Below are 16,354 nucleotides of genomic sequence, written 5' to 3'. Positions count from 1 at the left end.
AGGAGGTGCAGTGCTCCACTGTTATTAAGGTCATGTCTCCAGCAGTGGAGAGAAGCCTCTCACTGTCCAACATGCTGAGCGGGTGCACGGTTTCAGAGGTGAAACAGACTGAGAATGGAGTTATTTTCTTTACCTCAGAGTTGGTCTAAGTTGTTTAATACTACAGTGTGTGTTTGTTACGGTTGGACTTTGCTGCTCTACTAACATTAGTGTCTGAGTAACAGCGTACAGTATACTTCATTCATCATTCGTTCGTCTGTCAAAGGTAATTATATAGTCATTAAATCAAAAAATGCTTGCAACCTCTGCCGAACTACAACTTGACATGTGCATGCCGCACTGTTCTCACAATTGAGTTCCATCTTTTTCATTTTGTCAAAACATCACATACAATTATTTTCCACAAAGGCAGCGGGCAGTAATACAAAGGCGGCCTGCATTTGAGCTAGATAGGCAGGCATAGAATGATTTATACTAACTCTGTTGACTGAGAACTTTGATCTTTTGCCTTCGTCTGGTCAAAATTTCAGTCTGTCTTTGGTTTACGACCAAATGCCTGCAGGATGTTTCTAAAGTTGTCTACACTGTTAGTGTCACTCTCCATTACACATTTAACTACAGTCATGGTGTATTAGGCTATACACACTCCCAAAACGGGTGTTACCTGCGCTCAACACCATAAAGCTCTATGCTTACACTGTACCTTTAATTTCTCAAGGGCTTACTGACTAAGTATGTTTAGAAATTCAACCACAAATTGTCAAGAGTTTAAAGAGTTTAATTACCTTCAACTGGCACAGTTAGGCATTCAAATCCAACTCCCACAACTTTCACCTCCACACACGCACACATTATGAAAACAGATATACAGTACAGACACAGAATAACCTTCCAAACAAAAGATTTTGTCAGATAAAGTAAGCCATTTTCAATAATTTATCGTCACAGCACCAGTCTTGAGTGTTCCGGACTATATTTTAGTTTAGCACTTGAGCCCAGTTTGAAAATAATTGGATTTATCCTTGAGCAGGGGTGGAAATAATGAGGACACTACACACTATAAAGTCTACTGTTCCAATCATGTGTGTATGTATGTGTGTGTGTGTGTGTGTTTTCCAGACATCACAGCAAAGGAGTTCATTGAACTGAGAGGGAAGCAGCGGAGCCGCTACGAGCTGCTGGTGGACTTCCTCTCTGAGATGCTCTCCGTTCCACCTGATGATGTCAACATCTTTAGCCTAATGGATGTGAAGGAGCGGATGCTGGATGTTCGCTTTGCTGTGCACGACGGCCCCTCCTTCCTCCAGCCTGAGAAAATGCACGGCTATCTGGCTGCTCACAAGCAAAAGGTAGGTCATTGTTCATGTCATTAAGCCTTTTATCTATAATGACATTTAAGGATGACACAATAAATTCAACCTGGTTGCTCTGTTTGCTGATCTGTTCTGATCTGTGTTCGCCTGATTGGCAACACAGCCTGTGAATGGCATTCACATCATCTACATAACATAATCCAACCGAATGCACACTAGTGTATAAATGCATTGCAAACCCACTGGTTAAGCCAAGCTACAGAGAAATCCCAGATGGGGTAGAGTGAACCTTTCAAACAAGTCTGTGCTTTCTGTCTGCACTCACCCTTGCTGGTTGCAGGCAGCAGTTTTTGCCTCTGGCAATGTTTTGGCTGAAGCCTGAATTAAATTACAACAAATCAAATATGTCAGTCAAAATGTGATCTCTGCTTGTTGTATTTGGGACTGACAGACAAAATTCTACACACAACATGGTACACAAACCCAACTGCGTCAGTAATAAAACTGAGAAGTGTGTCAGATATTTTAGACTCAGCCTGGACAAGAAACTCATTTTTAGAAAACAACACTACTGACATCGATGAATTCTGTAAACAAAGGCTGTCTGTCATTCAGAAACTCAAAGCACTTTCTGTACTTTTGAACTCAACAGCATCGCTCACAGCTTATTCAAAATCACTAACCTTCTTCACTGACCGCATCATGTTTTGCTGAGTCATTTGACGGCCATAGCACACACTGAACGAACAGCCTGAAGAAGCAGTCAAGGTACAGTAGCTCTGAAGTACTGATCCAGAGAGTGCATATGATAAAAACCACTGCTTGTTCAGGCACATAGGGGCTTAGAAATAGGACAGTGGCATATCCTGACACGGTGACACACACCAGGACGCCACTCATGTGTGGGCTGTGGGGGCAAGTGTTTTCATGCGCATCATAAGCCACTGGTGTACATACCTCAACAATAAAGCTATTGCACACATACAGTATACTATATTACATGACCCAGTGCACCTGGTAGCAGATTTAGGTCACCAATGTTGAAAAGGGGCCCAGTTTCTCAGGTGTTTTGTATCATATACCTGCACATCTCTTAACAAAGCAACTTTCTAATTGTACTATGTGTTAATAATGTTCACCTCTTACTGCCAGTATCTTTGTTTGATACCTGGTTGGATGGTTAAGTGTGTGTGAAAGCTTGCATGCAAAAAATGTATGTATTTAAATGTGTGTATGCAATGATCCATGGAATCTGACAACTTGTTTTCTACACATGGATAATCAAGTCTTTATTTATCAGATACAATATTGATTGCATCTGTTTTTACTACAGAATCAACACATTGTGCTTGTTCTTTGCTGCCATACACATACACAGGAAAAATATTCTCCATTCCATTTAATCAGACTCTCTGCTTTGATCTTGTTTGAAAACTTACACTTCCATTGCAGTCCTAACAGACCAATGGACATACAAGAAAAAACAACCCCAAAACATCAAAAATATGAATTGTTCATCATGCTGATGGTTATTTGACCAGACGACTTTTTTTTTACATTTCTTTTCAATTACAACCCCTCCTTTATTTTGCAGGACTTTGCACACCGTTGTATCTGACATGATGCCAAGGCCAAGCTAGCATCAAAACTTGCTGAGAAAGATATGAATCATGTCTCATTAAAGGGGCCCATAAGTCTGTTAGTTGATTCTCTTTGTCTTAACAGGCAATGGTAGCTCTTGTCTCTTTAAGGCCCTTCTCTCAATGAGCCTACTCTGTTCTAACTGTCCAGCTTCTCAAAGGCCTGCTATGGGGGAGTCATATCAGAGTTGTGTTAAATTACCGCTGATGCAAACTCAACATTTCATGCTTTACTGCTTCATATTAAAAGCATTTGAATGGCTAATTAATATGGGAGACATTTATTGTGGAGAATTTACAAGAAATAAAATGTGTTCCTCGACACAACAAGATATTTGAAGCTCTTTGTTCAGCAGATCAGTTAGAAATAATGCAAGGAGAAAAAGTATAAGGAGAAACAGCCACAGTGATGATGATATTTGATGAAGAGCTGCATACAACCAGCACATCTCCAACTGGTAAATTACTTATTTTACTTTGCCCTGCTCTGAAATGGGAAAACACTCACAGCATGCCAACTCGACTTGAGTCATGGCTTAGCGTTAATACCCCCAAAAACAATGGAAAAATCCCATAATGTTAGTAGAGCAGTGGTCAGATGACAGTATTATGAAATCCATCTCAAGCCAATGTCGGCTTTAGCTGAAAGTAGAAAAAAAGGGATTACTACTACACACGTTTACCTCATTATTTGACACTTTGGCCACAGTAATATGAACATGAACAACTTGTAACATTATATACTGTATATGACTGAAAATAAGGAAAATCATAATAGGTTCCCTTTTTAAGAGCAAGCAATCTGTATAGTGAATGACACATGCCAGCCTTGACCTCCAAGCTAATCAGCTTCATTGCTTCCCCTGAACTTTTCTGTAAAGGATGCATTACTCAGCTTTCACATTTTGATTGATGTTTTTTTATAAGTACAAGGTTGTGCACCTCATTTACATTTCCATGGCAACATGGACACCCATGCCATCCCATTGCTGAACTTTTTCTCTATATAAAGGATCCAGGCATCCTTCAGTCATCTTAGGCTTATTGATGATGTTTTTTTAGCAAATTATTATCACTATTATCATCAATACATCAGTGGAATTTGAGTTCTTATACATACATACATAAAACCACCAGGCAGAAAACTTGCAGTAGCTTTAACTGATTGCAGCAGCATACCTCCACAGTTGAAACAGTGTGGAAACACACACACACACACACACACACACACACACACACACACACACACACACACACACACACACACACACATTGTTGTTAAGAATTTTAAATTGCACATAATTACACATACACTAGTTTATATGGCACCACTGGGGCTGGTGCTCCTGTTGTTGTTTTTCTATTGTGCCTTTATGAAAACCTCACTGCCTTTATTCACTCACCCACCCCAGCTCCATCATGCTTGTAATGATTTTTTACTATATAATAGATTAAAAGTGTGCGTGCTACCTGACTGGTCTATTGCATATGCAGCAGGGACCCATACATGTTTAGGCTTAACAATCACTTAAACTATTGATATCAAATACATTTGACAGAACATGTGTTTTGAGGGTCTACCTACCACATTTCACTGTTTTTAACATAAACACCTGTTTAATCTAAAAGCTTGGGTGTATTTTAAATATCAAACATGTAGCGAGCATAATTACACACTTGTTTTGTTTCTACGTGAAAGGAATCTGATTAAAATATGTAGTTATTGCTGCCTTGAGAGGTTAAAACTAACTTGTTTTCTTTTTTCACAACAGTTATAAAATAGCTTAACATTAAGCATAGACAATATGTACAACCTACTTATTTTACATGTTTTTCTTCCTTCTTTCAAAGAAAATAATCATGTCAAACAAAACTGGAGCTATTTGTATTGATAATAGCTTGACAAACTGCGGAGGCTGAAAGAAGCTGTCCATATAATTCTCTTGACAGCTCTACATTGGTGCAGCTTGAACTAATATTGGCCACCCAGGTCCCCATTTACAGTTTGTAAGGTTGCACCCTTAAAACAATAATGTGCCAGTGTATTCTAAACTGTTTAACCAGTAGATTCTGACTAATGTTTACCACCTGAATTTCCTGTCATTTACACTTTACCATTTAAGATATCAACCTACCTATAACATACCTGACTGAGAATGACATGGTACAACCAGCACCGTTAGTTTAAAAAAATCACATAGTTTACTCTGAAGTGGAAGTACTTGGACATTAGTAGAAGTATTTACTGTATAGGTATTTTGTAGCACTTTGTACCTCAGTTATTTTAAGCAGATCAGAAGCAGGTGTACACCATTCTTTTCAAGTACCACCACAGAGTCTGAATGATCCCCCTCGAGGTACGGAAGTGCTTTGAGGGCAGCTCTCCTAACCAGGGAGCAGCTGGTTGTTCTCCACCAGATTTTGGTCAGAGCAGATGTCACCTGTCCAGATGAACTGAATCTGGCGTAAACAATGTTTGTTCAGTTTGATTCAGCCACTCTATGCACAGCAGCTGTGAAATAAGAACCTACGGGTGTGTTCACATCTACAGTGCAGTCAGAAAGTATTTACTGAATGTCTCTCATTGTTTTAGGGTTTAAAATGAATGACTGAGTTTAAAGTGAAGTACTGCACAATATTAGTACAATATTTTTTGGTTAGCTTTTTTAGTCCATACCTTTTATAGTCTATCAATTATACTCCTCCGACTTTTAGTGTAGTGGGACAATGATCTTAAACATACAGACAAAGCAAACTAGATGTATGTTTGGACAAAAAAAGCTATATGTTCTTGAATGATGGTGTCTCTCACTTGCTGAAGACTTAGAGGACCAACAGACATGTAACGAGTAAAGGTGGCTGTTGTTCAGACCAGGCAGAGCATCACCAGGAAGATTTGCTTGCAATGAAAAGTGCCTGTGTGCAGGTCTGAAACCAAATAATAAATGTAACTTTGTGTTAGCTTTTCCAATTATTTTCTGTCCCTTAAAATTGTGTGACTGCGTATGCAGGGCTATAGTTTCTGCAAGTTTCGTCTCATGTGGATGTTAAAACTCTCTAATTAAAGCTGAGTCGCCACTTTAAACTCACAGCTATTGTTGTATTCTAAAATCAGTGTGTTAGAGTACAAAAGCAAAACAATAGAAAATCATGTGTCACTGTATCTTTTAGATTTCATTGTATCTGGAGCTTATTTACAGGATGCAGCACAATACCTAATTACAAACAGACCAAGAGCTGTACATGCAGTGCCAGGTAACTTGGCTGTCATTGGACAGTTTTGATTAACCTGTTATTCTGTGGCACATGATGGCTTTTTGTTGTACCACACAAGAGCTCATGAACAAACAGATGGATATAAGCATCAGTTGAGGCAGCCACTCGTCATCCATCATGTTGTTACCAAAGTATATCTGGAAAAAGAAAGTGACAATGCATCAAGTGCTGTGACACGGTGAGGGAAATCTGTATCATGATTACAGAGAAATGAACTGATGGGCTCTTATAGGTGTCACTTTCTTCAAAATATCAAGTCTGAAGAGATGAGAGCTAACAAGTAATTGGAATGCAACCCTTCGTTGCATAAACCTAAACTATGTTATAGAAAGTTGGTTCTTTTTCTGTCCCAGCTTCCACATTTGAGGGAAATCTTTTCATGTACAAATGCTTAAATAAAAAGTAAAAGCCCTATTAGCTCATGCAGTCAACAGATGCATGATCATTATGGTAAACCGTAATATTAAAAATAAGTGGATTGGAAGGATGATGACTACCAATGGCGTTTGCTTGAATCAAATCAAACAAGCTATGTTCTGCAGCAACCTGCTGCTCAAACATGGCCTTGCAAAAAAAAAAATTATGCTTCAAGGGATCAAGAAGGTCTCATTTTTGTGAGATACTCCAAAGGTGGTTTATAAAAAAAATATAGACCCCCATTGAATTTCAGGCCCCAATTAGGCCCTTCTTCTTCAAAAGGTTGCTACCTTGTGTAGAAAATTCTAAGCCATGCCAATTTTCCTTAATTGATGCTTAATCCATGTGCCAAATCCCAGATCAACTTATATTGCCAAGACTCAGTTTGAATAGTTTGTCTGTATGGACCTCCTGTAGTTAACATTTTTGACTTCTTTTTAGTGTCAGTGATATATACTGGGTTCCACAGATCATCCTCCACTTAGAATATACTTGCAAACCATTTCTGTTATTTAGGACACGGTGGAATTGGCCTAAATTTAGGCCATTGTCCTGGACGGTTATTTCTGGGCCAACCTTGGCAAAAAAAAACCCTGTTATTTCCTACTTTATTCATAGTCCATGAGTGTGGAACATCCTTTTAAATCCAACCCAATTTGACTCTTACAGAAATGCACAGTGTGGATTATGCCTGTAATGCCTTAGCCAGTCACGAGAAGTAAGATAGAAAGAAATGAAGAAAAAAAAAAAACTCTTTGTCAAATTGTCCTAATAAATTATATTTTACCCAAACAAGAACGGACAGGGCAAGATAATAAATAGATAAATAAAAACACATCATCTGTATATTGTAGAGAGTTTTTGAAACCCAAACATTTCACTTCATCACACTGACGCTCCCTGGCCGCTGGCTTCAGTCAGACCTCATTTCACGTTTCAAAAGTCTGAATGGAAGTAGGAGACCTGTGCATGTGTGTGTGTGTGTGTGTGTGTGTGTGTGTGTGTGTGTGTGTGTGTGTGTGTGTGTGTGTGTGTGTGTGTGTGTGTGTGTGTGTGTGTGTGTGTGTGTGTGTGTGTGTGTGAGAGAGAGAGAGCGTGAACCAGAGAAAGTCAAATTGTATGCATTTCACCAGCAGGGAGAGAGAGAGAGAGAGAGAGAGCTGACCTGGTGTCCTCAGAGGGAATGATGAGCAAGCCTGTATTTGCCTCTATTTGCATGTGTGTGTCTGTTAGGCGAGAAACAATACAAGTCCAGAGTCCTGTTACCATCATGGTGGTCAGTTCAGTTCAAGCATACTTCTGTCTTAGTTTCTTTCCCTGGCATCCTATTTTTGTTTCATGTGACTTTTGTCAGTGAAGAAAAGAGGTGAAAGGCGAAAAGAGTGATTGTGTCTCTCCAGGTCAAATTAATCGCTACAACAGAATGATTATTATAATAATCATTCTGTTTTTCTTCATTTCTCATGTAGATTGCCATCTAGTTGACATTTGTATATTTATTACACAAGTGTAAAATAATGAAACTGCTTTATTATTTACTTAATTTTATTGATTGTTTTAAAATACGGTACAGCTTTGTCACAAGCTTCAAATTACATTTTTCTTTGAGTGAAAAGGACTTTCTTTTTCCTGTCATGATTTCAATGTGCATGTAGCACCAGCCTCAGGTAACCAGCTGGAAGCAGATGGGTTACTGCAAGACAATAATGGTACTGCAGCTGCTAAGAACATATCATATGTGTATCAGAAGAGTAACATTTAAAAATTGGATAACCAGCTTTTTTCCATATGTTGTCATATATGAAAAGACCCTAAAGCAGTGGTCTCCAACCCTGCTCCTGGAGAGCTACTGCCCTGCACGTTTTTCTGTGTTCCCCACTCTTAACACATCTGATTCTAATAATGAACTCATTACCAAACGTCTTGACAAGCTTCAGCTGCTTTATAACAAGCTAATTCTTGTATGTGTAATATGTGTTAGAGCCGGGAGATACCTAAAACATGCAGGGCAGTATCTCTCCAGGAGTAGGGTTGGAGACCACTGCCCTAAATGAACACTGTAAGAGGACTACTTGCTTGTATAGGAGTGGTTCTTACCAACGCTTTTTGATCCAGATATATAGATGAATAAATGGATGGATGTATAGACAGACAACTACAAAAACAATAAAAATGACAACAGAACACTTCAACATAATCACAGACTTATGCATGGAATATCATCAAAGTGCATCCTCTCACAAAGAGGTTCAGTTATTTTTGTTTCACTGTTTGTTCAGCAATGTAATACTGATAGGTACAAATGATCTGTGACCTTGTTGGTTCAGGGTGATGGCACCCTATACAGTCTGCCAGTTGGCGACAGCTCGTGTATGCTAAATAGGGGATGTGATACATCTCTAATAATTGCCTGGCCCTTCCTCACCACCCGGGACTCACGGATCATTGTCATGCAAAATGTTGCTGTTGTCCAGCAATCTTACTAGACATATTGACTAGCTTATGCAATTTGCTTTTATTATTTACTGGCATTAAAATCAAAAAACAGGCAATAGAACAAAAAGTTAAAATGCTTTCCATAAAAGAACGATTGAAAAGGATTAATATATCTCTGTCCACTCTAAACTGTCTCAGGTTATGCATGAAATATAGACGCTGTAATGTAGCTCAGGCTTTCAGGTGTGATTTGTGAGTAGAGCGCGCAGCGTTTCATCTGAATTCAGCCAGGTTCTCTGGAGAAGACATTGATCAGAATGAGATGTGAAGCGTGGCGGGAGGATGAACGAGAGCCGGAGAGACAGAGGAGGAGGTTGGGAGGGGGGGACTATTGGACAGGAAAGAAAAAGGAAGGCGAGGGAGGGGTGGGAATGAGGGGGAGGGGTGCAGAAGATGAAGCAGTGCTTATTATTAATGTTCTCAATTCTCCAGTAATGCCTCAGAAGTGGAAGATGTATAAAAAAAATTCTTTATTCCCAGTGTCTCTCTATTTCTCCCTGCTCAACTTCAATAATGGAACTTATCCCTCAGTGTTTTCAATCCAGTATGCTTCACTTGACTTTTAATGATTCTACATTGGTTTTTCCACTTTATAAAAATCATTGGTATGGCGCTCAGATACCAAAGTTCATCTTGTCATTATATTAATGTGGCCCTGAGGGCAATGGAGAAGATTGTGGAAGCTTCTGAGCTCATTGGAACAATAGTCCAAGGAACAATACGCCTCGCTGTTCCTTTGTTGGCTTCTATACACACTGTTCTACCTTTGAAAGAGTCCATGTATGGTTCTCCGTACATTTCTTCAGCTTTTGGAAGACCATATACAAAAGATGGTACATGCTGATGTCTTTTGAGCCATTTAAGATTAAGGGATTAAGTGACTGTAATGCAAGCTAAAGACAATTTAGATGGAGTATAGAGAAGGGGGTTATATTTCAAAATAAAATCTTACTATAGAAGAATGATAGAAGGCTTCAGAGCTCAACTCCAGCTTAAAAGATGTTGGCAATTAGTCATCAATAAGAACTAAGGAATACAGATGAGAGAAAAAACATGTATGTTCTTCCACTGTCAATAATATAAAATGCTTTATTGGTGGACAAAAAAAAATGATTATACTGAAATAATCACTAGCATGAATATGACATTGCTTTTTTCACTGACCAGTCAATATAGCAATTGTCCCGTATGTATGTTTGGTTGGGTTGCAAGACAAAGATCAAAAGTGGTTTTGTGGTGGAAGTCTCTGGGTGACACTGACTGTTTTATAACTACTTGACAACCAGTGGGATTGATGGTCTTATCCCACTGGGCCGGAACACGACACTCTAGTCAATGCTTGCAACCAGATGTGCTGCAGCACATATCTGTGGCATTCCAGATGTGGCTCTTTGCTCAGCACCACTGAACATACATGTGAAATTTCAAAATAAAACACCACATGTAGACAAGACTCCTGATTGTATGTCAACAATAAATACAATTTGAATAAAGAAACTCTATAACTACATAGTCTACTTACTTATAGTAGAAGCACACACATTTGGGAAAATGACCAAATCAACTAAATCTGAGCAAATCGACAAAATTGGGTAGTTCAGTTGCACTGCTACTGCAGTAATTACGGTAGGCTAAATGCACTTGTTTTGCTTTGACTAGGCTGCCATAATTACTGTAATAGTAGCACATCTGAATTTAAAAGGCAGCTGGCTGAACCATAGTCAAAATGCTCCACTTTATTTACATATGTTCCAATGTGAACTCATTAATGGATTAGACTTGTATTATTCTCTCCTTTTATTATTTTAATTGGTTTATCATGGGATTTGTTGATTAAAAGATAATATTGCCTAAAAAAAGCCAAATCACTGATATTGCATACACAAAGAAATCAAAGTGTATTCCCTTGCCAAACTGAAATAGCATACTGCTTCCCTTTCTTTGAAGAGAAAAACAACTTCTCTGGTAAATTGATAGGCGCTGGCTACAACTATGGAACCAGTGTAATAATTTACTAACTATTGACATTGCAAGTACCAGTATTTCATAGGCTGTTGGTCAGGACTGGTTTTTCATGCTAATACTAATAATAATAATAATAATAATACTTTATTTTTGGATAGGGACATGGCATATTGATGAACATTGATATTAAAACATCTCTGTAAACATGCTGGATTATAGCAAAGCTGCTAATTTGCATCTGTAATCCCTAGTGAGTAAAATAAATATGAAAAAGAATACAAGTAGAAGAGACAGCAAATAAATAGATAAGATACAAACAAAACACACACAGCACAATACAATACACAATCAAAAGGATATCAGATCCAGACAGGATACAACAATGTAATAAGAAGTTCAGTCAGTGTCAAGTCCAGTTAGTGGTCGCATTTTTGATCAGATTTGAGAAAAAGAAGAGTATGTGGGGCATTCCCTTATTGTGGAGTGAAGACTATTTCAGATGCCCCCCCCCCCCCCCCCACACACACACATGCTGAGAGTTGTTTGTTCTATTGGTACAGAATGGTTTCCAGAATTTATTGCCAGACTTCTTGTAGGCCACGAGACATTTTTAACCACTGTGTTGGGCATTTCAGTGCCATTAAATGGGACAGTTTTGACTCTTATGTCAGGCATTTTAGTGTCATTAAACGGCATATTTTTACTGGACTTTTTGACCGTCACATTTTACTATTTTAACCCAAACGATGATCTCCCAGTAACCCTAACCCAGGTGTTTTTTGTGCCATTTTTAACCCAAACTATGGAAAGGATTGGCCTGTCACCCCCAAGCAAAAATGTTCTTCCATTTTGAAACAATTTGAATTTGATCATGTGATATGCAGAATCAATACCAATGTGCATGCATAATAATTTCATGTCAGCAACAAACAGACTATTGACTTGGAATCTGTGCTCATAGCCATTTCTAATTTAAGAACACATTTTTGCTGTGCATGGCTAGGATCCTGGGGGCGTCAACAGTAGAAGGACTGGTCACTGTTAATAGGTGGGGTGTAGTTTTTTGGCAGCCAGATGAAGCTATAAGTGGGTGGACAGTATTGTATGAAATGTTTGCTGACAGCATTTTAGCCACCAGAATATTCAGTTGTAGTCCATCATCTCTGAGGAGTTGCCTGCATTTCCAATAAAGGTTAAAATTGTTAATGTAGGAGGCATTATGGAAATTGCAGGCCGAGGAGTGCCAAGTGTGCAACAATAGTAGCCTGCTTAAACATCCGTAACCATGGCTGTCAGTGGGAATTGGACAGGATATATAAATGTGACTCCCGGATTTTTCAGCGTGTTGAATAGGTGCACAGAATTGGACTTAAATATCTAGGACTGCTGATTACAGATATCATTGGAACCAAAATGAACAATTATTTGGGCAAACTAGATAAAACCTCAGGAGCTTTGTCAGCAATGTCATAGAAAACAGTGCATTGTTGCTCATCTCACCCTGACATTTTAGATTATGGAGACACCTAAGATTAAGGTAGTGGGCTGACTTGAGGATTTGGAGGACTCTTGAGCCCAGTGGATCTCTCTGGAGTGCTGCACAAGATTGCAGTGGCAAGGGGGAGCTTGACCCAGGCTCGAAACTCTAGCTGATGGTGCGCCAAAGTAGGACGGTGCTCCATGTCCTCAAGAGAGGGGGTCTGTCATTGAGTATGTGTCCTCTCCAGTTGGGAGGCCCAAACTGGATGAGGGGTAAACCGTACACAGCCACGGCAGGAGAGACAAACTGCTTGGACATAGCCATGGAGAGTGGGCACAGTAACAGAGTAACATTAGACTCTAGAGATGATGGGGGGAAATCACGCTTGTCCCAGAGGGAACATTTCTTGGTCAGCTGGAAGGCCGTAGGTGGATGTGGACAAAAGTGGAACTTTCCACCCTGTTTACACTTTCAAGCAGCAGGTCATGGCTCCTTCTGCTTAGGAATGGAGCTAATCGGGGCCTTGTGCTTGGCTTTTAGCTGGGACCAGGGTTCTGTAGCCTGGGCATGGTCGGTTGAGGCCAGTTCTAGTTCCAGTGGCGGTGACAGTGGGGCCCGTTGTGATCATAGTGTTGAGGATCCTTTCTTGATCTTTGAGCTGGTTCAAGATGAATATTCTCACTTCTAGCTAATTAGTTTGCAAATGATCAATAACAAACTGCCAGAGCCTAGAAAAGACTACAAACTTAAACAGCATATCGCCTGCAAATCGTCGAATGTACCCATTATTATATCTTCCACTTGCTTATTAATATATTAAAGAAACATTTAAACAATTTGCATGGACTGTATTCACCACCCTCATTTTTTTTTTTTTTTTTTTACTGTGTACAAAGTGTAAAGCTCAAATTATATGGGACAATACTCAGCAATAGCAACGATCCATAAAACATGACCTGTATCAAAGCTACAACTGCAGCACAGCCAATTTGGGGCAATAAGTGGAATAGTTATGAATTGCACAGTTAGTGAGCACAATCCAGTCACACTGAATGAGGTCCAATCAGTCCAGAACATTGAGCATGAAGTGACCCTCTTTCAGCTCAACACTGTTCACATTAAGTGTTTCTGTGTGTGTGTGTGTGTGTGTGTGTGTGTGTGTGTGTGTGTATGTGTGTGTGTATGTGTGTATGTGTGTGTGTGTGTGTGTGACCCTGTGCATGCATATGTGTGTAAACTCCATGGAAACGTACTTGACCAGTGTCACTCTTACCAGCCAAGGACAGCAGGCAGCATGAACACACACATGCACACACGCATGCACAGTACATATTCAATTTCCATTTCATTTTCCTTTTCAGTGCTTTATCAAACTACTCAACCTAGAGAGTCATAGTTTCCTTTCTGCCTCATCACCATTTAGCCCACTTCTTCAGGAACTAGTGCAGAAAAACAGCTTGATTTCTTGGACCTCAGCTATATACTGTAAAACATTCACATATTGACTCTTTTCAGATCAGCATTCTGTTGTTTGAGTTTGTAAGTGTGTGTTCATTGGTTTGTGTAAACAACATTAACTAGATATAATTATCTATGTATGAGTTAACATAACGACCTGATATGCCAGTGTTGAACAGTTATACTGGATGTTGGATCGCATGTCAGTGCCAGGACTAAAGCTAATTGCATGAGATAAACTACATTTGCTTCAGAAAACCAGAATCACCCTCAAGTATTTTACTAAAAACTTAAATTAGGTTTTGGATCTTTGCAGAGAGAATATGCCCTGCTGTACATACTATGATCCCTGAGGTACAGTTCACTTAAAAAGATTGCGCCTGAAGGGTCTATTGCCATAATAACACACTCATTTTACTTCAACCTCTAATCTGCACCTCTGTTTTTTTTCCTCTTTCCAGCTCCAGTCTTTCCTGCAGATCAGCGTGTCCCAGGTCCGAGTGGACGAGTGTCCCAGCTCAGAGTGTGCCGGCTCTGGGGGCTGCACCAACATTCTGAATGTGCGGGACACACCCACCGTGGTGGATTGTGGGACCATGAGTCTTGTGTCTGTAACGGTGGAATCTACAACCCTGTGCTCCTGCAAGGGAAGAGAGCAGACCCATCAACCCTGCGCTGCGTATCCCAGAAACCCATGCTTCAATGGTGGCGTATGTGTGGATACTCAGCATGGCTACAGGTGAGTGGAAATTAAAATTCTTAAACATAGCCAGAGGAGAAAGTGCATAATGGTAATTCAATAACTTTCCAATGAAGCAGTCCAGAAAATGCATGTCTTATTAGTTATGTTATGATAGTTTTGTTTTCAGCCTCTCTGTATATCAGTCCATCCCTTCCTTCTCTTGTGAAAATCCTCCTTTCACTTTGAGTTTATCTCATTATAAAATATGTTTTTAAAAGATTGGACATTTTCACTTCTTCAGACATTTATAAGAGAAAGAACAGAAATCTGAAGAAAAACTATAGATAATTACATGCATACAGTGATGCAATATTCTGCAATGTACAGTTACATGTATAGTAATGTTGTTGCATTGTTAGTGCAATTATGCATTTGGTTTGATTTCACTGAAAAATGGTCTTGACGCAGATAGAGTATGTGCAAACACACAACATATTAAGTTTGTTTCACTTCTAACGGATCCTTTGTCAGTCTAAATCGCTCATCAGAGTCATCCACGGAAAGAAAATATGACATCTATTCCTTCATTCTGTCAGTACAAAGTGTTCTTATATTGCAGTCTGTTTTTATCTCCCTGATCAAATCACCTGGCAGAATGATACCAGTATTCATTTCACACGTTTTCCCTCATAAATGTAGTTGTGGTTTAGGAGGCCAGCAGAGTGAGGCAGGGTGAGCTAGGACAATAGAAAAAATGGGTCAGTGATGGAAAGATCACAGAGTGCAAAGGCTAATTTTGCACATGATAATACAGCAGAATCACTGTCTTTGTGTGTAAATGAATATTTCTCTTTGTGTGTGGGTTTAAAGAGTAAAGTCGCAGCCATCACCTCATTTAACACTTCAGGCTATTCTTTTGAATGTGGAATTGGAGAGTCTTTCTCTTTCCATCACTGCCTTTGTTCTTTGTTGTCTCCTGGTTATGTTGAATACATTTCTTCAATTCTGAGAAAATGATTTTAACATTTGTCTTTCTCCCCCTGCATGTCTGTTTGAGCTGCCCTTTTAGCCTTAAACTTGAAGCCTCATTAAGAGAGTATAAAGTCAACGAGCCTCACTGGATTTCACTTGTGAAAAACTGCACTCCCACAAAATGGTTGTCAGTACACAAATTGCAGTAGAGTTATGCTGGTGCAATAATGCACCAGTAAATAGTCGTGCATTGTCATTGTCTGAATTTAGTGAAGGAAATAAGACATTTTGAAATGCTGAAGTTCAATTATGTTCCCTTAATTAACCTCATTAGTATAGTGAGATTGCAACAGGAAAATTAGCACACTGCTGCTGTCCAAAATCAGTGTATCAACACATTTATGCAGCATTACTCTGCAGAGGGAGGGTGCCATGAGAGCAAAGAGAATCCATTGGGAAGCATGCACTACCTACAATTGGCAACACTCACTCACTCAAATGATTAAATGGCATGCTGTATAATTCCATGTCATTTAACATGAGAAAATTGCAACAATTATGATCCATAACTACAAGTATTTAGGTCTCATTTAAAACCATATCCAAACAAAAAATTTATATAGAATGTGACCATACAGGTTTTTGTTCATCAGAT

The 16,354-nt window shown here is 39.3% G+C and overlaps 1 protein-coding gene across 1 annotated transcript in view; it reads left to right on the top strand.

Annotated features, from left to right (window-relative positions):
• The window catches only part of si:ch211-186j3.6 (neural-cadherin), a 334,099-nt gene that overhangs the window by 212,347 nt on the left and 105,398 nt on the right, over nt 1-16,354 (top strand). Inside the window, exons 25-26 of the mRNA XM_053316841.1 lie at nt 1,120-1,349; nt 14,507-14,784. Coding sequence (XP_053172816.1) covers nt 1,120-1,349; nt 14,507-14,784 — 508 coding nt within the window. The remainder of the gene's footprint in view (nt 1-1,119; nt 1,350-14,506; nt 14,785-16,354) is intronic.

Source organism: Scomber japonicus, chromosome 1 (genome assembly GCF_027409825.1).
Source record: "Scomber japonicus isolate fScoJap1 chromosome 1, fScoJap1.pri, whole genome shotgun sequence".
Lineage (NCBI taxonomy): Eukaryota > Metazoa > Chordata > Actinopteri > Scombriformes > Scombridae > Scomber > Scomber japonicus.
The sequence above is the reverse complement of the archived record's forward strand: the minus strand, read 5'-3'. Positions and strand labels throughout refer to the sequence as shown.